General features: G+C 38.8%; 2 protein-coding genes across 2 annotated transcripts; both read left to right on the top strand.

Moving 5' to 3' along the window:
• The first annotated feature begins 5,098 nt into the window (after nt 1–5,098).
• On the top strand, nt 5,099–6,738 carry LOC101468985 (signal-regulatory protein beta-2-like). The gene is made up of 5 exons (XM_004553724.3): nt 5,099–5,151; nt 5,239–5,568; nt 5,833–6,180; nt 6,492–6,535; nt 6,613–6,738. The coding sequence occupies exons 1-5, from the start codon at nt 5,109–5,111 to the stop codon at nt 6,736–6,738; spliced, it is 891 nt and encodes a 296-aa protein (XP_004553781.3). The 5' UTR covers nt 5,099–5,108.
• A 15,763-nt stretch (nt 6,739–22,501) lies between these two features.
• LOC101478776 (uncharacterized) lies at nt 22,502–25,162 on the top strand (the record flags this gene model as incomplete). Its single annotated transcript, XM_004553588.3, has 5 exons — nt 22,502–22,562; nt 22,807–23,148; nt 23,333–23,458; nt 23,547–23,590; nt 23,669–25,162. Coding segments are annotated over 5 exons (705 nt in total), but the record flags the coding sequence as incomplete, so codon positions are not given.
• Between the last annotated feature and the right edge of the window lie 152 nt (nt 25,163–25,314).

Here is a 25,314-nt window from a genome sequence, read left to right as displayed (position 1 = left end):
GTGCATTACTTTGACAATAAGCAATAATCAGATGAAACATTACAGACTGCTTTGGGCCAAAGTTACCATGGACATTTGCTGTGAAACAATTCAAATTTTTTATACAGTCACAGAAGATAACACTTGCTGTGTTCCCTGTCAAAACTCTAACGGAAATATTTTATTTTTGTATGGAGGAAATTTCCCCCAAACTGCACTTGCGTCTGACAGATGAGTGGATGGCGCTCGACACACTCCAATTATCTTTGTAAATCTGTCTCCCTTCCAAGTTGGTCAAATTTACCACTATGGTTTTGATGGACTCTGTTCAAAGCAGAATTTGACATCACCAATCCAGGATATGGCATATTTTTAGGTCCTGCGGTCATCCTGATGACCTTTTCAGCTGAAGGCCCAATTTAATTCTCAGGTGTTGATACGTTTCCATTCTTTGACTTAAATGCGATGGCCTCATCATGGCCTTCCTCTTCATCACTGAATTGCTCCTCATCTGTCATTTCTTGTTCTGGATTATATTCCATGACATCTTCAGCTTCTGACACTTGCTCCTTTAATCCATCCTTACTGCCAGTGTCGTGGCCTCTTTCCTAATCACCTGTCTAGTAATCAAATACGTAATAAAGAGCCGCCCTCAGGGTATATTGACCTGGCATGATGCTGTCACACAGTGACCTGTGAGCATTAAATACCCAACCTATGAGAAAAAGTTAGATACTACTGAAACAATGTTTGTGCTCATATGTGCATGCATTATACATATGGATCAGTGCGTATGTATGTTCATCTTACAAAAGGGGGTGTAACTGAATGCTTGGTCATTTTTGACCAGGAACACCAAGAGTGTACAAATGTTGAATAAAGCGTAAAAAAGTGTTTAGTGTGTGTGCATTACTAGTTTTTCTGGTTTTGATGTTTCTAATATTTTTTTTATTTTTCCAGGAAAAGGACACATCAGTGTTTTCTGCTGTCATCTTTACTGTGATACAAGATAAAAAGAACATAAAGGCCGTGAAGAGGCAGCAGATTTCCATGAATTTTGGACCGGATTAGATCTGTTTCCCATGCTTACCCCCATAACACTGAGGATGTTTCCTTAGAGCCAATGGACTTTAATTTTATTTTTTTTTTGTATTTCATTTTTTTTTGTTCTGTTCCTGTTAATAATAACATGTTCAGTCAATCACCAGTAAGCTTATTGCATCATCATTAACTATCTCCAAAATAACCTTAATTTAAAAAACAAAACAAAACAGGGGTCCCATCGGTTTTTAAGCATCTGTTAAAGGACTGCTGCTCTGGCCTTTTTCTGCCTATACAGAGGATTGATGATGCTAATCTGACAGAAAACCTGCAGTGTCCACAGTCTGCTAGTGACTCTCCTCTCTTTTTTTTCTTTGATTCTTTTACTTTTGTTGTGGAGCAACTAAAAGCTGCATAGTTCATAGCCTGAAATGACATATATGTTTGAATTTATATCATTAATAGCAGGCAGAGTGAGTTCAGTGCAAGTGTGTAGAATTATACTCTTCTTTAATGACATAGTCTTACTTGAGTATAAGATTAAAAAAAAATTCTTGGCATTGTAGTTTTGTTTCAACTTATAGCTTAGTGCTACTTTTGTTCTGGCCAGAGCGTGGAGTTTTGTGTTTGTAATTTAGCCTTGGTCAGTTTGCTTATTATTCACTTCTGTTAACCTTAATGGTATAAATCTATTGTAAATATTAATTATAAATAAATTCATTGTTTGTAAAGTTATCTTCTTCTTTGCTTAGCAGCACAATAAAAAATGTAGCCAAAACCACAAAGGTAGGTCTGTTTGATAGAGCACTGATACTGGTGTGAATTGTCGCTGAGACGGTGTTAAATTTTTTGCTGCTTAGAAAAGAAAACAAGCAAATAAACAAGCAAAAAACACTAGAATCTGAGCTATAAGTGTCTTTCTATTATATCTTTTTATGTCTTATGCTTGTAGTGAATGCCCCTTTGCATGTCAAAAGAAAAGAGCAAGCAAAGCCACATTCATCAGATACACTGACAGACAAACGTTGTAATGGCCAATTTCTCTGCCTCTTGAACAAACACTGAATCTGTTCACTCACAACAGATATCACTGTGAGCTTTCTCCCTAGATAAAATGCGAGACGAGCCTTAAGGCACTTAAACAGACTAGTTATAAAAAACAAATAGAACTGATCATTTCAGCTACGTTAATGTGCTTATTTTTTTTTTTAAAGTGTCTTTTAAAAAATAAAATCAACCACAAAAACTGTAACTGTTGTATATCTGCAGACACAGACTGTGGGTACGGCGGTTTTATGGAGATGTCAGGTTCAGGGAGTTTCCCACTGCCAAGCCAGCCACACTTGAAAGTTACTGACACTTAGCTGTTGCCGATCAACCCCATGTGAAGAGTTATTTAACAGCTGAGCTGAGCTTCAGTCGAAGCTGGATCGTTGAGAGTCATCAACAAGTGTATGACAGAGTTTCAGAGTGGAGTTGGCAGGTACTCATCGTTTGCTTGTTTAGTTTGCAGACACAAGTGGAGGGAGTTGAGCACTTTTGTACATAAACACCACTCACCATGGACACAGTAGACGTCACAGCAGGGGAACGGAGAGTGAGCACGAAAGGGGAAAAGGAACTCACACATAGAGGACTGTTGCACTTTTCGTCAGTGTTGTTTCACTGTAAATAAAATCCCTAATTCTGCAGAGAGAGCCCTGCGTTTGTGTCCTGTATCCACACCACCACACTTGACAAGATGGCTATATCCACTGTCATGCCACCTGTTGGTTTGTGCTTTTACTGCGGTGAAGGCTCAACTTGAACATGTTGGCTATATTGGCCACCATATCACTGTATGGTGATTATGGTAGCCATGCCATAAATACCCTGTTTGATTTTGCTACAAATAAACAAGATTATGAAATTAGCCTTTTTAAGATCCATCAATCCGTTTTCTTCCACTTAGTTACTTCAGGGTGACAGGAGGCTGGCTGTCACAGGGCAAGTGGTGGAGTAAACCCTGGAGAGGTTGCCAGTTTTTAGCTGTGTCCCAATTCAGGGTCTGCACGCTTGAAGTACGCGCACTACGCGTACTACGTACGGTGCGTACTATAAGTACGAGAAGTGCGGAAGTGAGAGGCTTGTGAAATGGGACGGTATACGCTTCGTCGCGCTGTTCAGGTTGGCTAGCAACCATGATACTAACCGTGAGACACGTTACATACAGCTTTGTTTGACAGAAATGAAGGAGAAAAATGTTTTGTAAGTCATTCATTTTTGTCATGACATCACTTTGATTAGTTGAGTATCTGAGGCTGAGACCACAGGACTGTAAAACATGATTGTTGGGCTTCATTTCTGTGCTGAACAGTCATTTAAGATTAGTTAGTAAATAACAATTAGTTAATGTTGTTCACGAGACTAAAGCAATCTCACTGTGGTAATGTAAATATAATATGGCCAATATTATATTATTGTCAGATTATTATGATATATATATATACACACATATCACTGACTTTCAGCTTGTTGTGTTTGTGGATATATGACTGACTTTAATAATTAAACATTCGCACATAAATAAGTGACGTCATATTCAATACTTTTGACAGTTCACTCTTCGGCCGCTCCATCTTATTAGGGAAATTCCATATACATACATGTCAATTTCAAGACTCAACCCCTTCATTTAATTTGTTTTTGATTGAAATTGAATATTACTCGAACTCTCTTAAATTAACTTCCAATATAAAAGGTTTATCCTCGATTGAAATTCATTCAGAAATGTGTAACGAATGAGCTGTCACAACTTTCAAATACAAAGTTGTTATAAAGTCTGTCACATTCCCCCCCCCCCCCCCCTTTTTTTTCTTTTTTTCTTTTTTATCCTTTATTTATTTATCCTTCTTATTTCATTGTACTGTATATTGTTACTCTTATTTGCCTTGTATGTCTACTGTACAAATTGAACTGGAATGACTGACTGTTCGCTTTATAATTTCAATAAAGTTTTGAAAAAAAAAACCAACCTCTTCGGCCGCTCCCTTCTGCCGTATTTTGCGGCAAAATTATCCACACCCACCGCCGCGCTATGAATTGTGGGATATATGGGACCACGAAGCGTGCACCGGACCACGCTTGAAATTTGGGGAAATCGACGGCGCATTTGGAGTATGCATTTGAAGCACACTTCGAATTGGGACAGCCGTCGTCGCGTGGTGGTGACGTAACCGCACTTAAAATGCGTACTTAAAGCGTGCAGTCTCTTAATTGGGACACAGCCTTTTACATGGGTGACAGGGAGACAACCACTCATTATCACACTGACACGTGTTACTGAATTTAGAATGACCAATTAACCTAACACCATTCATGTCTTTGGATTGGAGGATGAAGCAAGAGTATCCAGAGAGGGCATGCAGATATAGGCCCCAACCTATATTTGAAACCCAAAACCTATTTCATGTCAGGCAGAAGTACTAATCACCAAAGTACCCAACATCTGAAGACTTTAGACTGATTAGTAAGATGGAGTTATGTGATCTAATATGATTAATAAAAAAAGATCTATGCATTTGTTTTCATATTTTCACAGAATTACAAAGAATACAGTCTAGCTGTGGGACTTCACAAAAAGAATAATTTGTGCAATATGTGATTGACCAATTGTAAAGTAAGCAACCTCTGACATCTGTATGAATAAATGCATATAAAATCTTTGCTTGTGTCTTCAGCGCACAGTAACTCAGGTAACATAAAAAACAGAACTTTCTGAGGGGTTTTAAGTTTAAAATGCTCTGTTTAAATCCAGCATCTAACTTGGTTTTACTGGCTAAAACTAACCAAGCAGAAATGGAACAATGATGAAACACAACATTCAATAGAAAATGAATTAGATTATAATTTAAATGAGTGACTGAATGAGAAACATTTAATTTGCTCTTCAAATACGTGGATGCAACCAATGTAAGAGGGAGAGCTCTTGAATCTGTATTCAGAGATAACCAATCAGATCTATTTGAAGGGTGACATAAAGGGCCCATGTTTCAATGCCTCCCACAGTCAGTCAAGCACCTAAGTCCATAACACAAGGCCTTTACAAGATGATCAGATTATGGATTGCACTGCTCTTTGTTAATCGAGGATGTAAGTGTTTATACAAATTTTTCCCACACATGTAAGCTGTTTCCTGCATTGCTTTGTCTGACTTTTAGATTTTCGTTTTCTATTTAGCTGCACTCGTTCCAGTAACTACAGCTCACCTCGGGGGACCTGTAACCTTCACATGTGTTCTACCCAAGACTGAGACTGGCCGCAGAGACATCCACTGGCATAAGCAGAGTCTTGGAGACACTCTGAAAATAATATGGACACTAAAGGAATCTGCAACACCTAGGTTTGCACCTGAATTTGATAACTCAAGATGGGAGGCTGATTATGATAAAAATGTTAGCAACCTGACGATTTTGAGAACAAATCAAGAGGATGAGGGAATCTATCACTGTGGGTTCACAGAGTGGCTCCAAGATACTACATGGACGGGGACATATTTGTTAGTAAAAGGTAATAATGTGATTTCCTTTCATGCAATTTTAAGATGTTATAAATGCACTTTATAAATGTTAAGAAATGTTATCTCTAAGTACGATTTTTCTTTCCCAGTTGGACATCATCTATATTTCTCAAATTTCTGTATAAATCCAAATGCATCTAAATATATTCATTGTAATCGTTAGACTGAATGTTACAGCTAAAGTTATATTTGAAATATATATATACAAATTTTCTTTGTAGTATCATTTGTTAATGCGGTTTCATATTCCAAAGGAAACACCCAGAGGATATCAAACTATACCGTTGTTCAGGAGAAGACCACCCGTCTAGGAGACTCAGTGACTCTCCAATGTTCAGTTCTCTCCAGCTCAGTTAATAAGACATGTCCAGGGGGTCTTGAGGTATTCTGGTTCAAAGAAGGATCACATAGATCTCATCCTAGTATTATCTATACTAATGGAAACGGACATCATGAATGTGAGAAAAGATCAGAGACTGAAAAGAGCTGTGCGTATCGCTTCTCTAAGAACATCAGCTCCTCTGATGCTGGGACTTACTACTGTGCTGTTGCCACATGTGGGGAGATATTGTATGGAAAAGGAACTAAACTGGACATTCAAGGTACCAGTTTCTCTCTCAGCTTCTCTTTCTGTCTATTGTTTAGAAAATCAGAAAAATAAGTGATTGTGTAACTTTAATTTTGTCATATATTTATTTTTAATATTGTCCCAGGGTGCAGCGTGTGGTCACAGAGTGCCACAACAGTTATTTTTCTGCTGTGTCCTGTACTGGTTCTGATTGTTATTGCTGTCCTCGCTTACACAATCAAGAAAACCAACAGTGATTATTGCAAAGGTAGTTGGAGTTATTCAGAGTTCTAGATGTTATGAATCTTACATTTGCATTAATTACTTATATGTCCTATATTCAAGCTGCTGTCCTGGAGAAAAACTTTGGTGATTTGAAAAGCCAACAGGTAAAGTACCTAATGGTAGAGTGTGTTAGATTTTCAAGTTTTAATGTTTATAATATTTTTGTATTGTATTTTCCCAGAAAAAGGACACATTGATGTTTTCTGCTGTTGTGTTTACGATGATGAAGGCTGACAAATACAAAAGACAGGATGCAGTGAAGCGGCAGCAGATCTACATGGCTGTCAAGGCTTTTGGACTGGATTAGATCTGTTTACCACCCCATCATCCCTTTATGTCATATAACATTGTGGATATTTGCTTAAAGCGAATGAGCTATAATGTGTTGTTGTTCTATACCTCTATCTATAAAAATGTGACCGCATGCATACTGCAACATTTCTAGTGCAGTCTTATGATGAGTTTTTATTTCTTTTTTCTCATTTCATTTAAGTCTATATTGAAACCAGTACTTAAGAAATCAGTGCAAAACAGACATTACTGAAGCTGATTACACCATGACTGAAAAGTCAAAGTAGTTAAAGTGCATACCACATGGATGCTCGCATCATTCCCCTACTGTCTTCCCATTCTGTTAAAAATAAAAAGTGACTGGAAAAGGCGAGTTCAACTGGAAAACCTGATATGTTTGAATTTATGTCATTAACATCAGGTAAAGTGAAACTAGTGCAAAGTTGTAATGTTATGCTTTTCTTTAACAATATATTCCAACATTTTTCAACAGATTTTGAAAAATGTAAGATTTTTTTTAGCCAGGAGTGCTGGCTTTAATTATTTCTTTGAATTGTTCTTTTTCCAGGGTGAAATGATTGTGCAGCATGGATTTTTAATGACTTTCATGCTGTCCTCCCAGGAGCCCAGCATGAGTAGAAGTCTCTTTTTTCCTCTTGTACTTTCCCATTGTAGTGTATATTTCAGTGGGTTTTTTTTCTGTAACGCTACCGATCTCCGACCTGTATCCCCATATCCCCATGTGATGTCTGTGTTGTGTGTGGTCGGGGGGCGGGGGTCCTATTTCACTGCAGGGGAACCTGCACGTGGCGAATAAAGCCTTGCTTGATTGATTCTTAAATATTTTTGTTTTATTACCTAAATCTTTCTACTGTCTGTACAAATATTTAAGTCTTGAATTTGAGATGCAGCATTTTATTTGCTTTTTGGATTTTCTGTCACTTTGGCACATATATCTCTGTTGAGGAAGAAGCTTTCAGGTCAGTGTGTTTATGTGACACCTCCAGATCGGTGTGTGTTTTGTGACACAGTGAGAGTGGCGCTCTGAAGTAAGCGTAGAGGATAGAGAGTGTGACCACAACCATTACTGGTGCAACTGTATCTTACCGCTTAAATAACTGACAAGCAGACTGGGTGGGTTGTCTCTGATAATGTAGAGTTTGTAACTGTCCTTTGTAAGGAAAAAGATCAAATGACAAGATTTCGAGTATTTTAATATTTTGATCAAGTGCAATAAAAAGCAGAAACGACAGAAATGAAAAATGTCGCAAAGTATTTCAGGCAGACCAGTTTTAGGTTTTTGATACAGTAAATCCTACAATTACATAAAATGCAGTCCACTCATTACCTTTTTTTTTTTTTAATTTACCCTCTCCATTGGTCTTCCAGTTCAGTTCGTTGTTGAAGTGGACATTCAGGTGAGGACTCCTCCCTGACATCAGCATCCTGTTCCAGGATGACAAGGGCTTTATAATAGTACTCTTCTCTTTGAAGTTGAACATTAATCCTTTGATTTTATCCCTGTGTAGAATTAGATGATTTCTCTCAAGGCACACCCCAAAATATTCCTCTAATGTTCGGCATTCCTCCACCTGGCTGTCAGTTATACAGCACTGCAGGATTGTCTATAGGGAAAATGACCTAGAATTGTTTTGAAGTATGTAGAAGACAAACAGAAATGGAACCAATACTGAGTTTGTTGACCAATATATATAAGATAATAAGAGAATGCAAAATCACACCTTTTTCACAGCTGTTTTGGGGTTTTTTTTGTGTGAAAACATACTAGGGGACAATCCGAGTTACGATTAGCTAGGTAACCCTCTCACATATCATTTACCACCCTCTCACATATCAATCAATGGCATTCTTCAATCTCATTGTAATCACCTACTTGAATTTGCGAGAGATTAACATTAGACCCACTACCTTCATGTAACCAACAAATATTTCAGCTGCAGCCACCTGAAATGTTGAAATGCAAATTTTATAGATTTTTTATGGTCGCTGCTCTACATTGTCACCTGTCACTTCCTTTGGAGATGCTCCTTTAATCTGTTTTGGCAATCATAATCTTAGCAGTTGCTACTTATAACGTAAAACTTGGAGCTATACAGCCTTGCATGGAGCAAGCATAACATTATTAGAGCTTGACCTACAAAAAATCTGATCCATCAGCTATTTTTTTAAATTGCCTAAAAAAGGTTTCCCTAACATTTGGTAAATGTAGTTATTTGTGGGCCATATCACTGGATATCTGACACTTTGCTTTATTTTTTTGTTGTAAATGGAACAAAATGTTTGCTGGGGAAGATATGTCCATCTGTTTTCTTCCACTAAGACAATGAAAGTAAGGTGTAATCGGAGAGGACATGCAAACTCCACATAGAAAGGCTTTGGTCTCAATTCAAACCTAGAACCTTCTTGCTGTGAGGTAAAAGCACTGACTACCACATCACCATGCTGCCAGATAAAGGGACCTATAACTGCTATAAAAATAAATGCATTTGCTTTTTGATAGTGTAGTGCACAATAACTCAGCTAACATAAGAAACAGCTTTCTAAAACATTTTAGTGGTGTAAAATGGTCTGTTCAGATGCAGAACCTAACCTAGTTTTACTGCCTAAACCTAACCAGGCAGGAAGCGAAAATAAAAACATGTACTGGGTCAAAGCAAAGCTTTAAGATGTCCCCAGATAGGACTTGAATCCACTTACATACCTACATTATAAACATTTTAAACATTTTAAAGTAGAAAGAAGCCTATTTAGAAATTCTGAAATGAATTATTGCCAGAAGGTAGAAACAAATGACAAATTGATCATTGGAGAACTTGCTGGAAAAACTTAAAAAATGCCTTGTATTATACTTAAAATGAGTGACGAAATGGCTAAGCAACAGACGCTTTACTCCTAAAAGACCTGGATGAAACAAAGTGACAGGAAGTTCACTTCATTCTCTGATTCTGATCTATATATTCTGTGATAACCAATCAGCCAATCAGATCGGTGTAACAGTTTGACATAAAAGGTCCAAGTACCTCCTACAAACAGTGAGATACCTACAAGTCCATAACAAAAGACATGTCAAGATGATCGTGTTATGGGTTACGCTCCTTCTTCTCCATCAAGGATGTAAGTGCTTTTTCTGATTTCGTTTTGAATACATGCTGTTTGCTTGGTGGTTTTCCTGTGTCATTGTGAATTAATGTTTTAGATTTCTGTGTGTTTTCTATGAAATTAGATACACTTGTTCCAGTAACTTCAGTTCAACTTGGGGAAACTGTAACCATTCCATGTCAACTGCCTGTGATTGAGACCATTCGTAAAGAAGTCCACTGGTACAAGCAGCGTGCCGGGGACACTCTGAAAGTAATTTGGACAATGAGGGAATCTGCAACACCTGAGTTTGCGCCTGAGTTTAATAACTCCAGATTGAAGGTAAATCACAATAAACACTTTACCAACCTGACCATTTTGAAGACAAATCAAGAGGACGAGGGAATCTATCACTTAATAGGTTTAGACAAGATCTCATGGAAACGGACTGGAAGGAGGTTTATGTTAATGAGGTCAACATTGCATACGGAGTATTTCTAAATATATATTTGGCCTTGTATGATAAACATTGTCCATTGATATCATTTAAGCATAAGAAAAAGAATATAAATATGAAACCTTGGATAACTAAGGGTCTTGCAAATGCGTGTAAAAAGAAAAATAATTTATATAGGGAGTATATAATATATAGAACTAAAAATGCGGAAATGAAATATAAACTATATAAAAATAAGTTGGTATTAATATTGAGGAAAGCTAAGAAAGATTACTATAATAAAGTTTTTCAGGAAAACAAAAATAATATTAAAGCTGCAAGCAGCGTTATGAGGGCCCTCGCACCCCCGGCGCGTCGAGCCACGCCCAACACCTAAAACCAGCACGTCCGATCTGATGTCACATTGATGGAATTCATGCATTTAACCACCAGCTAACATTTCAACTCATTCATTCATAATTAGCTAGTCGTTCCACTAGGTGGCACTCTAACCATTATGTACAAATGGCATAACAAACATTTCCGAACTCGAGTCTCATTATGCCTGCGACCTTTGGGTGAGATTGGACATTGTGTTTTTGAGTAACAGCAGATTACTGCGTTTTGGCGAGTGATTGAGAGTCTACGTGCCGCCATAACCACCCCGTTTCACTGAACGTAAAAAGCTTCGCAATTTAACAACACAAAGGTCTTTGGATTCCACACACTGAAGAATAGTGCAATATGATGAAATCCCTTGGAGGAGTTCGTCAAAGAACGATGCCTGAAAAAAGGGGAAAATGTTGCCAAAATTGCACATTAATTTTAAAATGGCTGACTTCCTGTTGGATTTGGGATATTGCTCCAAGAGACTTTTTTGTACATCTTGATATCTCCTATAAGCTTACCAGGTTTCAGACTCATACATAAAACACAGAGCAGGGGCTGTGATTTTGAAATTTTTTAGGGGGCGCTGTGGAGCCATTTTGGGATATTCAATGAAAATGATCACATAACAACAAAGCCTTATACACATTGGAGGTGTGCGCCAAATTTCAAGACTTTTTAAACTTTCCAAGCCCCTCAAAAGCCACTTCATCTTTCATGGTGAACCGCGTTGCCACCAGGGTGCGGCGTTCAGTTTAAAGTCACAATTTTTGCACTGAAGCATCACAAGGGACTGATGGTGATATTCACCGCTTTTGAGGTGGCCACGATGAACCTGTGAAAATCAGTACAACAAAATTAAAGCCATGACATTTCCTGTTGCCACTAGGTGGCGCTGTCCGTATTCCCGACAATGGGCACATCAATCTGTTCAGGGCGGGTCTGACATCATGCCTGTAAAGTCTGGTACTGATCAGGCTGGATTTCATTGAGTTATACTAATTTGTTTCTTCATGGCGTGACATCAAAGTTCGCCATGCCGCTGGGGTCACACCCTTTTGCGAAAAGTCACAGTTTTCACTGTAACCCAAGACCAACTCCTTAAGGCTTTCCTGGAGAAATTTGAGGCTGCAGATGTCACCCATCACTATACTGTACCCCAAAGTGTAAAACATGACATTTCCTGTTCCCACTAGGTGGCGCTGTCCCTGGTGTCAAATATGGCAGTTGAAATATGTTCAGGGGTGGAGCCTTATCATATGTGTTCACTTTGGTCAAGGTCAGAAAATGTATGACAAAATGAGAGGCAATAAGATTTTCATGGCGAGTCATCGAAATTCGCCGTGGCGCCACGGCCTCATGGTATTGTGAAAACTCAAAAGCTCCGCAATTTAACATGGCCCAGGTGTGTAGTTGAAACTGACCAAAGATGAAGCTTATACGACCAAATCCCAAGGAGGAGTTCGTTAAAGTTCGAGGCATGGAAACGGCAAAATTAGAGCCAAAATGTCACCTTCACGTCCAAATGGCGGACTTCCTGTTGGGTTTGCGTCAATGGGCCCACTGACTTTTTTGTTCGTCTTGGCATGATACACATGTGTGCCAAATTTCATACATGTAGCCCAAACGATGTGGTCGTAGGGCTGCATTTTACAAGGCATAGGTGGCGCTGTAGAGCCATTTCCCAGTGCTCATATGTAAAACCATTAAAATACAAAATTTTTCACCAGACCTGGCATGTGTGCAAAATTTCATGAGTTTTTGAGCATGTTTAGGCCCTCAAAAAGGCCCTTGTTTGGGGTGAATAATAATAATAATAATAATTAAAGCTGCAAGCAGCGTTATGAGGGCCCTCGCACCCCCGGCGCGTCGAGCCACGCCCAACACCTAAAACCAGCACGTCCGATCTGATGTCACATTGATGGAATTCATGCATTTAACCACCAGCTAACATTTCAACTCATTCATTCATGATTAGTTAGTCGTTCCACTAGGTGGCGCTCTAACCATTATGTACAAATGGCATAACAAACACTTCCAAGCTCGAGTCTCATCACACCTGAGACGTTTGGGAGAGATTGGACATTGTGTTTTTGAGTGACAGCAGATTACTGCTTTTTGGCGAGTGATTCAAACTCTAAGTGCCGCCATAACCACCCCGTTTCCCTGGACGTAAAAAGCTTCGCAATTTAACAACACAAAGGTCTTTGGATTCCACACACTGAAGAATGCTTCAATATGATGAAATCCCTTGGAGGAGTTCGTCAAAGTATGAGGCCTGAAAAGAGGGGAAAATGTCATCAAAATTGCACATTAATTTTAAAATGGCTGACTTCCTGTTGGATTTGGGATATTGCTCCAAGAGACTTTTTTGTACATCTTGATATCTTACACAAGCTTACCAAGTGTCAGACTCATAGATGAAACACAGAGCAGGGGCTGATGTTTTGAAATATTGTAGGGGGCGCTGTGGAGCCATTTTGCGCTATTCAAGGAAAATGGTTACATAACAACAATGCCTTCATCCATTTGGAGGTGTGTGCCAAATTTCAAGCCTCTATAAACTTTCCAAGCCCCTCAAAAGCCACTTCATCTTTCATGATGAACCGCGTTGCCACCAGGGTGCGCCGTTCAGTTTAAAGTCACAATTTTTGCACTGAAGCATCACGAGGGACTGATGGTGATATTCACCGCTTTTGAGGTGGCCACGATGAACCTGTGAAAATCAGTACAACAAAATTAAAGCCATGACATTTCCTGTTGCCACTAGGTGGCGCTGTCCGTATTTCCGACAATGGGCACATCAATCTGTTCAGGGCGGGTCTGACATCATGCCTGTAAAGTCTGGTACTGATCAGACTGGATTTCATTGAGTTATACTAATTTGTTTCTTCATGGCGTGACATCAAAGTTCGCCATGCTGCTGGGGTCACACCCTTTCGCGAAAACTCACAGTTTTCACTGTAACCCAAGACCAACTCCTTAAGGCTTTCCTGGAGAAATTTGAGGCTGCAGATGTCACCCATCACTATACTGTACCCCAAAGTGTAAAACATGACATTTCCTGTTCCCACTAGGTGGCGCTGTCCTTGATGTCAAATATGGCAGTTGAAATATGTTCAGGGGTGGAGCCTTATCATATGTGTTCACTTTGGTCAAGGTCAGAAAATGTATGACAAAATGAGAGGCAATAAGATTTTCATGGCGAGTCATCGAAATTCGCCATGGCGCCACGGCCTCATAGTATTGTGAAAACTCAAAAGCTCCGCAATTTAACATGGCACAAGGGTGTAGTTGACACTGTCCAAATTTGAAGGTTATGAAATGAAACCCCAAGGAGGAGTTCGCAAAAGTTCGAGGCATGGAAATGGCAAAATTAGAGCCAAAATGTCACCTTCTCTTCCAAATGGCGGACTTCCTGTTGGGTTTGCGTCAATGGGCCCAGAGACTTTTTTGTTCGTCTTGGCATGATACACATGTGTGCCAAATTTCATACATGTAGCTCAAACCATGTGGTCGTAGGGCTGCATTTAACAAGGCATAGGTGGCGCTGTAGAGCCATTTCCCAGTGCTCATATGTAAAACCATTAAAATACAAAATTTTTCACCAGACCTGGCATGTGTGCAAAATTTCATGAGTTTTTGAGCATGTTTAGGCCCTCAAAAAGGCCCTTGTTTGGGGTGAATAATAATAATAATAATAATAATAATAATAATAATAATAATAATAATAATAAGAAACGGAGCAGATACAATAGGGCCTTCGCACTCTCGGTGCTCGGGCCCTAATAATTAAAGCTGCAAGCAGCGTTATGAGGGCCCTCGCACCCCCGGCGCGTCGAGCCACGCCCAACACCTACAACCAGCACGTCCGATCTGATGTCACATTGATGGAATTCATGCATTTAACCACCAGCTAACATTTCAACTCATTCATTCATGATTAGTTAGTCGTTCCACTAGGTGGCGCTCTAACCATTATGTACAAATGGCATAACAAACACTTCCGAGCTCGAGTCTAATCACACCTGAGACGTTTGGGAGAGATTGGACATTGTGTTTTTGAGTGACAGCAGATTACTGCTTTTTGGCGAGTGATTCAAACTCTAAGTGCCGCCATAACCACCCCGTTTCCCTGGACGTAAAAAGCTTCGCAATTTAACATCACAAAGGTCTTTAGATTCCACAAACTTCAGATCGGTCCAATCTGATGAAATCCCTTGGAGGAGTTCGTCAAAGTATGAAGCCTGAAAAGAGGGGAAAATGTCGCCAAAATTACACATTAATTTTAAAATGGCTGACTTCCTGTTGGATTTGGGATATTGCTCCAAGAGACTTTTTTGTACATCTTGATATCTCCTATAAGCCTACCAGGTTTCAGATTCATACATAAAACACAGAGCTGGGGCTGTGGTTTTGAAATTTTGTAGGGGGCGCTGTGGAGCCATTTTGGGATATTCAATGAAAATTATGACATGACAACAAAGCCTTCGTCACATTGGAGGTGTGTGCCAAATTTCAAGCCTCTATACACTTGTCAAGACCCTCAAAAGCCACTTCATCTTTCATGGTGAACAGCGTTGCCACCAGGGTGCGCCGTTCAGTTTAAAGTCACAATGTTTGCACTGAAGCATCACGAGGGACTGATGGTGATATTCACCGCTTTTCAGGTGGCCACGATGAACCTGTGAAAATCAGTACAACAAAATTAAAGCCATGACATTTCCTGTTGCCACTAGGTGGCGCTGTCCGTATTTCCGACAATGGGCACATCAATCTGTTCAGGGCGGGTCTGACATCATGCCTGTAAAGTCTGGTACTGATCAGACTGGATTTCATTGAGTTATACTAATTTGTTTCTTCATGGCGTGACATCAAAGTTCGCCATGCTGCTGGGGTCACACCCTTTCGCGAAAACTCACAGTTTTCACTGTAACCCAAGACCAACTCCTTAAGGCTTTCCTGGAGAAATTTGAGGCTGCAGATGTCACCCATCACTATACTGTACCCCAAAGTGTAAAACATGACATTTCCTGTTCCCACTAGGTGGCGCTGTCCTTGATGTCAAATATGGCAGTTGAAATAGGTTCAGGGGTGGAGCCTTATCATATGTGTGCTCTTTGGTCCAGATCGGAACATGTATGACAGAATGAGAGGCAATAAGATTTTCATGGCGAGTCATCGAAATTCGCCATGGCGCCACGGCCTCATAGTATTGTGAAAACTCAAAAGCTCCGCAATTTAACATGGCACAAGGGTGTAGTTGACACTGTCCAAATTTGAAGGTTATGAAATGAAACCCCAAGGAGGAGTTCGCAAAAGTTCGAGGCATGGAAACGGTAAAATCAGAGCCAAAATGTCACCTTCAATCCAAAATGGCGGACTTCCTGTTGGGTTTAGGACATTGCCATAATAGACTTTTTTGTTCGACTCTGAACGTTATATAGGTGTACCGACTTTCAAACATGTTGGTCATACCCATATCGGGGGCTCGCGTTTTTCATTTTTCTAGGTGGCGCTACTGAGCTAATTTTCCCTGGCCATGTCTGAGAACATTAAAATACGTAAATTTTCACCAGACCTGACGCGTGTGCAAAATTTCATGAGTTTTCGAGCATGTTTAGGCCCTCAAACGGCCAATTCATTTGCCGAAATAATAATAATAATAATAATAATTAAAGCTGCAAGCAGCGTTATGAGGGCCCTCGCACCCTGGCGTGTCGAGCCACGCCCAACACCTAAAACCAGCACGTCCAATGTGATGTCACATTGATGGAATTCATGCATTTAACCACCAGCTAACATTTCATCTCATTGAACCATGATTATAGTCGTCCCACTAGGTGGCGCTCTAACTATTACTGACAAATGGCATAACAAACATTTCCGAGCTCGAGTCTCATCACACCTGCGACGTTTGGGAGAGATTGGATATTGTGTTTTTGAGTGACAGCAGATTACTGCTTTTTGGCGAGTGATTGAAACTCTAAGTGCCGCCATGACCACCCCGTTTCCCTGAACGTAAAAAGCTTCGCAATTTAACATCACAAAGGTCTTTAGATTCCACAAACTTCAGATCGGTCCAATCTGATGAAATCCCTTGGAGGAGTTCGTCAAAGTATGAAGCCTGAAAAGAGGGGAAAATGTCGCCAAAATTACACATTAATTTTAAAATGGCTGACTTCCTGTTGGATTTGGGATATTGCTCCAAGAGACTTTTTTGTACATCTTAAAATCTTCCATGAGCTTACCAAGTTTCAGACTCATAGATAAAACACAGAGCAGGGGCTGATATTTTGAAACTTTGTAGGGGGCGCTGTGGAGCAATTTCGCGCTATTCAATGAAAATGATCACATGACAACAAAGCCTTCATCCATTTGGGGGTGTGTGCCAAATTTCAAGCCTCTATAAACTTTCCAAGCCCCTCAAAAGCCACTTCATCTTTCATGTTGAACCGCGTTACCACCAGGGTGCGCCGTTCAGTTTAAAGTCACAATTTTCGCACTGAAGCATCACGAGGGACTGATGGTGATATTCACCGCTTTTGAGGTGGCCACGATGAACCTGTGAAAATCAGTACAACAAAATTAAAGCCATGACATTTCCTGTGGCCACTAGGTGGCGCTGTCCGTATTTCCGACAATGGGCACGTCAATCTGTTCAGGGCGGGTCTGACATCATGCCTGTAAAGTCTGGTACTGATCAGACTGGATTTCATTGAGTTATACTAATTTCTTTCTTCATGGCGTGACATCAAAGTTCGCCATGCTGCTGGGGTCACACCCTTTTGCGAAAAGTCACAGTTTTCACTGTAACCCAAGACCAACTCCTTAAGGCTTTCCTGGAGAAATTTGAGGCTGCAGGTGTCACCCATCACTATACTGTACCCCAAAGTGTAAAACATGACATTTCCTGTTCCCACTAGGTGGCGCTGTCCCTGGTGTCAAATATGGCAGTTGAAATATGTTCAGGGGTGGAGCCTTATCATATGTGTTCACTTTGGTCAAGGTCAGAAAATGTATGACAAAATGAGAGGCAATAAGATTTTCATGGCGAGTCATCGAAATTCGCCATGGCGCCACGGCCTCATAGTATTGTGAAAACTCAAAAGCTCCGCAATTTAACATGGCCCAGGTGTGTAGTTGACACTGTCCAAATTTGAAGTATATAGGACCAAATCCCAAGGAGGAGTTCGTTAAAGTACAAGGCATGGAAACGGTAAAATCAGAGCCAAAATGTCACCTTCAATCCAAAATGGCGGACTTCCTGTTGGGTTTAGGACATTGCCATAATAGACTTTTTTGTTCGACTCTGAACGTTATAACGGTGTACCGACTTTCAAACTTGTAGGCCATACCCATACCGGGGGCTCGCGTTTTTCAATTTTCTAGGTGGCGCTACTGAGCTAATTTTCCCTGGCCATGTCTGACAACATTAAAATACGTAAATTTTCACCAGACCTGACGCGTGTGCAAAATTTCATGAGTTTTCGAGCATGTTTAGGCCCTCAAACGGCCAATTCATTTGCCGGAATAATAATAATAATAATAATAATAATAATAATAATAATAATAATAATAATAATAATAATAATAATAAACAGAGCAATTACAATAGGGCCTTCGCACTATCAGTGCTCGGGCCCTAATAATAATAATTAAAGCTGCAAGCAGCGTTATGAGGGCCCTCGCACCCCCGGCGCGTCGAGCCACGCCCAACACCTAAAACCAGCACGTCCGATGTGATGTCACATTGATGGAATTCATGCATTTTACCACCAGCTAACATTTCAACTCATTCATTTATGATTAGTTAGTCGTTCCACTAGGTGGCGCTCTAACTATTACCGACAAATGGCATACCAAACATTTCCAAGCTCCAGTCTCATCACACCTGAGACGTTTGGGAGAGATTGGACATTGTGTTTTTGAGTGACAGCAGATTACTGCTTTGTGGCGAGTTATTCAAACTCTAAGTGCCGCCATAACCACCCCGTTTCGCTGAACGTAAAAAGCTTCGCAATTTAACATCACAAAGGTCTTTAGATTCCACAAGCTGCAGATCGGTCCAATCTGATGAAATCCCTTGGAGGAGTTCGTCAAAGTACGGTGCCTGAAAAGATGGGAAAATGTTGCCAAAATTACACATTAATTTTAAAATGGCTGACTTCCTGTTGGATTTGGGATATTGCTCCAAGAGACTTTTTTGTACTTCTTGATATCTCCTATAAGCTTACCAGGTTTCAGACTCATACATAAAACACAGAGCAGGGGCTGTGGTTTTGAATGTTTGTAGGGGGCGCTGTGGAGCCATTTCGCACTATTCAATGAAAATGATCACATGCCAACAAAGCCGTCATCCATTTGGAGGTGTGTGCCAAATTTCAAGCCTCTATAAACTTGCCAAGACCCTCAAAAGCCACTTCATCTTTCATGTTGAACAGCGTTGCCACCAGGGTGCGCCGTTCAGTTTAAAGTCACAATTTTTGCACTGAAGCATCACGAGGGACTGATGGTGGTATTCACCGCTTTTGAGGTGGCCACGATGAACCTGTGAAAATCAGTACAACAAAATTAAAGCCATGACATTTCCTGTTGCCACTAGGTGGCGCTGTCCGTATTTCCGACAATGGGCACATCAATCTGTTCAGGGCGGGTCTGACATCATGCCTGTAAAGTCTGGTACTGATCAGACTGGATTTCATTGAGTTATACTAATTTGTTTCTTCATGGCGTGACATCAAAGTTTGCCACGCCGCTGGGGTCACACCCTTTTGCGAAAAGTCACAGTTTTCACTGTAACCCAAGACCAACTCCTTAAGGCTTTCCTGGAGAAATTTGAGGCTGCAGATGTCACCCATCACTATACTGTACCCCAAAGTGTAAAACATGACATTTCCTGTTCCCACTAGGTGGCGCTGTCCTTGATGTCAAATATGGCAGTTGAAATATGTTCAGGGGTGGAGCCTTATCATATGTGTGCTCTTTGGTCCAGATCGGAACATGTATGACAGAATGAGAGGCAATAAGATTTTCATGGCGAGTCATCAAAATTCGCCATGGCGCCACGGCCTCATACTATTGTGAAAACTCAAAAGCTCCGCAATTTAACATGGCACAAGGGTGTAGTTGACACTGTCCAAATTTGAAGCTTATAGGACCAAATCCCAAGGAGGAGTTCGTTAAAGTACAACGCATGGAAACGGTAAAATCAGACCCAAAATGTCACCTTCAATCCAAAATGGCGGACTTCCTGTTGGGTTTAGGACATTGCCATAATAGACTTTTTTGTTCGACTCTCAACGTTATATAGGTGTACCGACTTTCAAATATGTAGGTCATACCCATACCGGGGGCTCGCGTTTTTCATTTTTCTAGGTGGCGCTACTGAGCTAATTTTCCCTGGCCATGTCTGAGAACATTAAAATACGTAAATTTTCACCAGACCTGACGCGTGTGCAAAATTTCATGAGTTTTCGAGCATGTTTAGGCCCTCAAAAGGCCAATTCATTTGCCGGAATAATAATAATAATAATAATAATAATAATAAACAGAGCAATTACAATAGGGCCTTCGCACTGTCAGTGCTCGGGCCCTAATAATAATAATAAACAGAGCAATTACAATAGGGCCTTCGCACTATCAGTGCTCGGGCCCTAATAATAATAATAATAATAATAATAATAATAATAATAATAATAAGAAACGGAGCAGATACAATAGGGCCTTCGCACTCTCGGTGCTCGGGCCCTAATAATAATAATAATAATAAGAAACGGAGCAGATACAATAGGGCCTTCGCACTCTCAGTGCTCGGGCCCTAATTAAGGGCATTTGGAATATTTTTAAAGAGGTATTGGGTAATAAGAACACACCCATAGTTCGGCCTAATTATTTTATTAATAATAATCAAGTTGTTAAAGATAAGACCGAAGTAGCAAACGAATTCAATTCTTTTTTTGTAAATGTTGGACCTACTTTAGCAAATCTAATCAGGAAAAATGATGATCCAGGAGATGAGGAAGCCTGGATAGGTGAAAATAGAATGGTTAATTCCATATTCTTAGCCGATACTACCATAAAAGAAATAGTAGCAATCGTAAAAAATTGTAAAAATAAAAAATCTACTGATTGTGAAGGTATAGACATGGTCATAATTAAAAAGACAATAGATTGTATAAGTACTCCTCTTTGTTATATTTTTAATCTTTCGCTACAGTCAGGAGTATTCCCTGACAGAATGAAAGTGGCAAAAGTAATACCATTATATAAATCAGGAGATAAGCATAGTTTTAACAATTATAGGCCAGTGTCTCTTTTATCACAGTTTTCAAAATTGCTAGAAAAACTCTTTGCACAAAGACTTGATAGTTTTATTGAAAAATATCAACTAATACATGAAAACCAATTTGGATTTCGTAAAAATAGGTCAACGGCATTAGCGTTGTTGACTTTTATTGAAGATATTTCATCTGCAACACATAATAATAAATACACAGTGGGAGTATTTGTTGATTTAAAAAAAGCTTTTGATACGATACAACATTCTATTTTGATTTCTAAATTGTATAACCATGGAGTGAGAGGAGTAGCATTGAATTGGTTAATGAGTTATTTAGAGAATAGGTTGCAATATGTTTATTATTTTGGCAATACTTCTGAAAGACTGAAGATTGTATGTGGTGTTCCTCAAGGTTCTATTTTGGGACCTAAACTCTTTAATTTATATATTAATGATATTTGTGACGTATCTAAAAGGTTAAATTCGATTTTATTTGCAGATGACACAAATTTTTATTGTTCTGGAGAGAATTTGAAAGACTTGGTTGAAATTATGACTTCTGAGATGTTAAGAATAAAAAAATGGTTTGATGTAAATAAATTATCTTTGAATCTGACAAAAACGAAATATATGATATTTGGCAATCGTGTAAAGGAGGATAAAGTCATTATGTTTATAGAGGAAGAATTGATTGAAAGAGTTACTGAATTTCGTTTTTTGGGTGTAATAGTGGATGAGAATTTGACATGGAAATCTCATATTGAACATATTAGAAAGAAAATGGTCAAAAGTATTTATATTTTGGGTAGTATAAGAGATTTATTAAATTATAAAACAATGCGTATTTTATATTTTTCTTTGTTTTTTTCATATATCAACTATTGTGTTGAAGTTTGGGGGAATACATATGAGAATACCATAAAACCTTTAAACCTATTACAGAAGAAAGTTATACGAATAATTCATAATGTTAAATATAGAGAACATACAAACAAATTATTTATAGAATCAAAATTATTAAAATTAGGAGATTTAGTGAAATTACGGACATTATTAATTATGTTTAAGGTTAAAAATAATATTTTGCCTTTTAAGTTACAAAGAGTATTTTTGATGTGTTCAAGGGGAGAAGAGAATAGAAGGAAATTTTATTTTAAACATCAGTTAGCCAGGACTACACAAAGATTAATGAGCACAACGGTTAGGGGTATAAGACTGTGGAATTCACTTCATTATAATTTAAAGAATTGTATAAATTTACAATGTTTTAAAAAGTGTTATATGTTTAAAACGATAACTCAGTATGAAGAATGCGAATGAATGTGATGTTGGTTTGGGATTCGACCGGAGAGAAATGTCAATATTAGTTTGTTCCTGATTTTTGGTGCCCATCGGTGATATAAGTTCGATGGTAGATAGGGGGCAGGGTTTAATAAGAATATTTTCTTCTTCCTGCTCCTTTTCACACATGGTTGTTGTGTTTTGTTGACAGAAGATGTGGTTGTTTTGTTTGATTTGTAGTACCAAGTGTGAAATAAATAAAAATGAAATGAAAATGAAATGAAATGAAATCACTGTGGATTCACAGAGTGGCGTAAGAATACTGAATGGACCGGGACGTATTTGTTAGTAAAAGGTAATGATGTGCGCTTCTTTCATGGAGTTTTGCCACATGCTTCAGTCTGTAAAATTGTACAGTATAATTTATAACAACAGCTTATTAATTGTCAAAAGCATGATCAGAAAACAGTTAATATACTCATACAAATGTATTTTAATTTACATTTAATTTGCTCCTAATTCATTTTAAAGACACATTTTATAGATGCGGTACATGAATCCTTCACAATGTGCTTTGTTAACACATTTTTATTAATCAGGAAACACCCAGAAAACATCAAACTACACTTTTGTTAAGGAGAAAGTCCATCCAGGAGACTCTGTGACTCTTCAGTGTTTAGTCCTCTCCAGCTCTAACAGAAAGACATGTCCAGGAGGTCACAATGTGTTCTGGTTCAGGGAAGCAAATACATCTCATCCTGGCATTATATACACCGCTGGAAACAGACATCATGAATGTGAGAAAAGATCTGAGACTGAGCAGAGTTGTGTTTATCGCTTGTCTAAGAACATCAGCTCCTCTGATTCTGGGACTTACTACTGTGCTGTGGCCACATGTGGAGAAATATTATTTGGAAATGGAACAAAACTGGACAGTCGAGGTACCTGTGATCACATTAATGAATGATAATATTCTCCAGTCCAGAACATCAGTCTATAGTTTGAATATTAAATATTGACTCACTTTGGTTTTACATTAACAGTAATCTAATCTGAAGGTGATATTAAACACAATTTAGTGTTTGTCCAACATAACTTGAGTTTTTACTTTTAATATTGTTTCAGAAACCAGAGTGTGGTCACAGACGGCCAGCAGCACAATTTCTCTACTGTGCACTGTCTTGGCTATAAGTCTGATTGTTATAGTTGCTCTCATTTGGATGATCAAGAAAAACAGTGATCACTGCAGAGGTAATTCAAATTGCATTGTTCTCTATGAAAAAGAACCACATAAATCTTACATTTAAATTAATTGTTACCTGTATCTTCTATATTCAAGCTGATATCCAGAGGAAATGTTTTACTGATCAGAAGAAACAAGAGGTAAAGAACTTTTTGAGCTTTTTGTTTTTTCTAATATTTTGAGATTTCTAATACATTATATTTACTCTGTTTTCCCAGAATAAGGACAGATGGATGTTTTCTGTTGTTGTTTTTACCACAATGAAAGCTGATGGATGCACAAAAAAGTATGCAAAACCTATGAAGAAGGAGCAGATCTATACAGCTGCCGAGGCGTTTGTCTTCGGTTAGGCATATTTACCAGTATTTGATATGAAATTACCTAATTGATGTTTGCTTAGACATAGTAGGGTTTTTGCTGTTTTTCTATATATATATTAGAGTTTAAATGTGTTTTATAGTAAATGCATCTTGATGATGAAAATGTTTACTTCTGCATACAGCTATAGTAACAAAGTATAGCCTCTTTAAATTCAATGGTCTTTGGTTTTATAGAGGTAGCAAACTTGCTTAAGATCAATTTCAGTACCTGCTTCTACTTTTCCTAATATATCCTATGGAAGGATTCAAAGTCTTTTATTCTGCATTTTAGCTTAATTTTTGTAACATAAATATGATACAATGTAATGTTTTGTCGTTCATCTGAAGTTGCATTTAGATCATTATGAAACCTGCTGGGGATGTTTTATTTTATTTTATTTTTATTATGTGTCGATATACACCTAAGAACTGAAAAGATTAACATTCCTATCGTGGTGTGATCATTTGTGGTCTGATTGTTGCTTTTCTCTGTCATGTTTTCTTACTTCCTGTCTCATGTCCCGCCGTTAAAGAAGCTTCAGATTTATTGAACAATATGGATGGATTCAGCCAGGTGACTCACATGTCATACAAGTCTGTAGATTTAACATTATACAAAGCGAACAGCTATTTTCATCTGTACAAAAGACAATGAAATGTGCAACAGTGAGCAGTTAAAAGGACGTTTTCTGCATCATTCATGCATCTTGTTGTAATGAAATATCCTTTCTTTTTTTGTTCCATATAAGTGGCATAGTATGTTTGTAAGGGGACATTTGGTGAACACATCTAAGTAATGACATGTATGTTGGTGCAGTGAATCAAAGTAAAATGCATTTAGTTCAGTTACTGTTTGTTTCATTGCACCAACATGAGTGAAAGCAGTACAGGTGGCTTACACTGAGAGTTGTGAAAGTCCAATCTAACAGCGTCCACATGGTCTGGTGGTGACTTTCTGTCCTTGTGAAGTGTATAGGAATTTCTTTTACTTATGTATTAATCACATTATTTTATTGTATGATACCTTGGTGCCACTGGATTTTAACAAGTCTCACACGCATACAGTAAGACAAATGGTGGGGGTGTAGTAAGGAAGTTGTGAGGAAGCAGACAACTCCACAGGAAGAAACTTTTGTCTCTTCGAGGACTCTGGGAGGTAGCAAGGGAGTGGGAACCTTAAGGTGTGAAACAGCTGTGTGCTGCCTTTTGTTCCTGGAGAAGGTATTTAACTGAGAGCCATGCTGGGCTCAGGGAGACTCTGCTGACCGTCTGTCCCGCGGTCATGCAGGGACTTCATCAAGCTTGGTTGTCTGTTCTTTGTGTGTTTGATTAAAGAATGTTAGCTACCGCTCACCGCTCGTCTGCAGGCTTCATTTAAATGGAAAACTTCCACAACAGAAGCAATGGTAAATGCATTGGTTCTTATAAACCACTTTTCTACTCTAAGTACTCAAAGCTCTTTATACAACTTCTCTCATTCACCCAAATATTTTTTTTCTATGATT

The sequence above is a fragment of the Maylandia zebra genome, linkage group LG2 (assembly GCF_041146795.1).
Source record: "Maylandia zebra isolate NMK-2024a linkage group LG2, Mzebra_GT3a, whole genome shotgun sequence".
Classification (NCBI taxonomy): domain Eukaryota; kingdom Metazoa; phylum Chordata; class Actinopteri; order Cichliformes; family Cichlidae; genus Maylandia; species Maylandia zebra.
The sequence above is the reverse complement of the archived record's forward strand: the minus strand, read 5'-3'. Positions and strand labels throughout refer to the sequence as shown.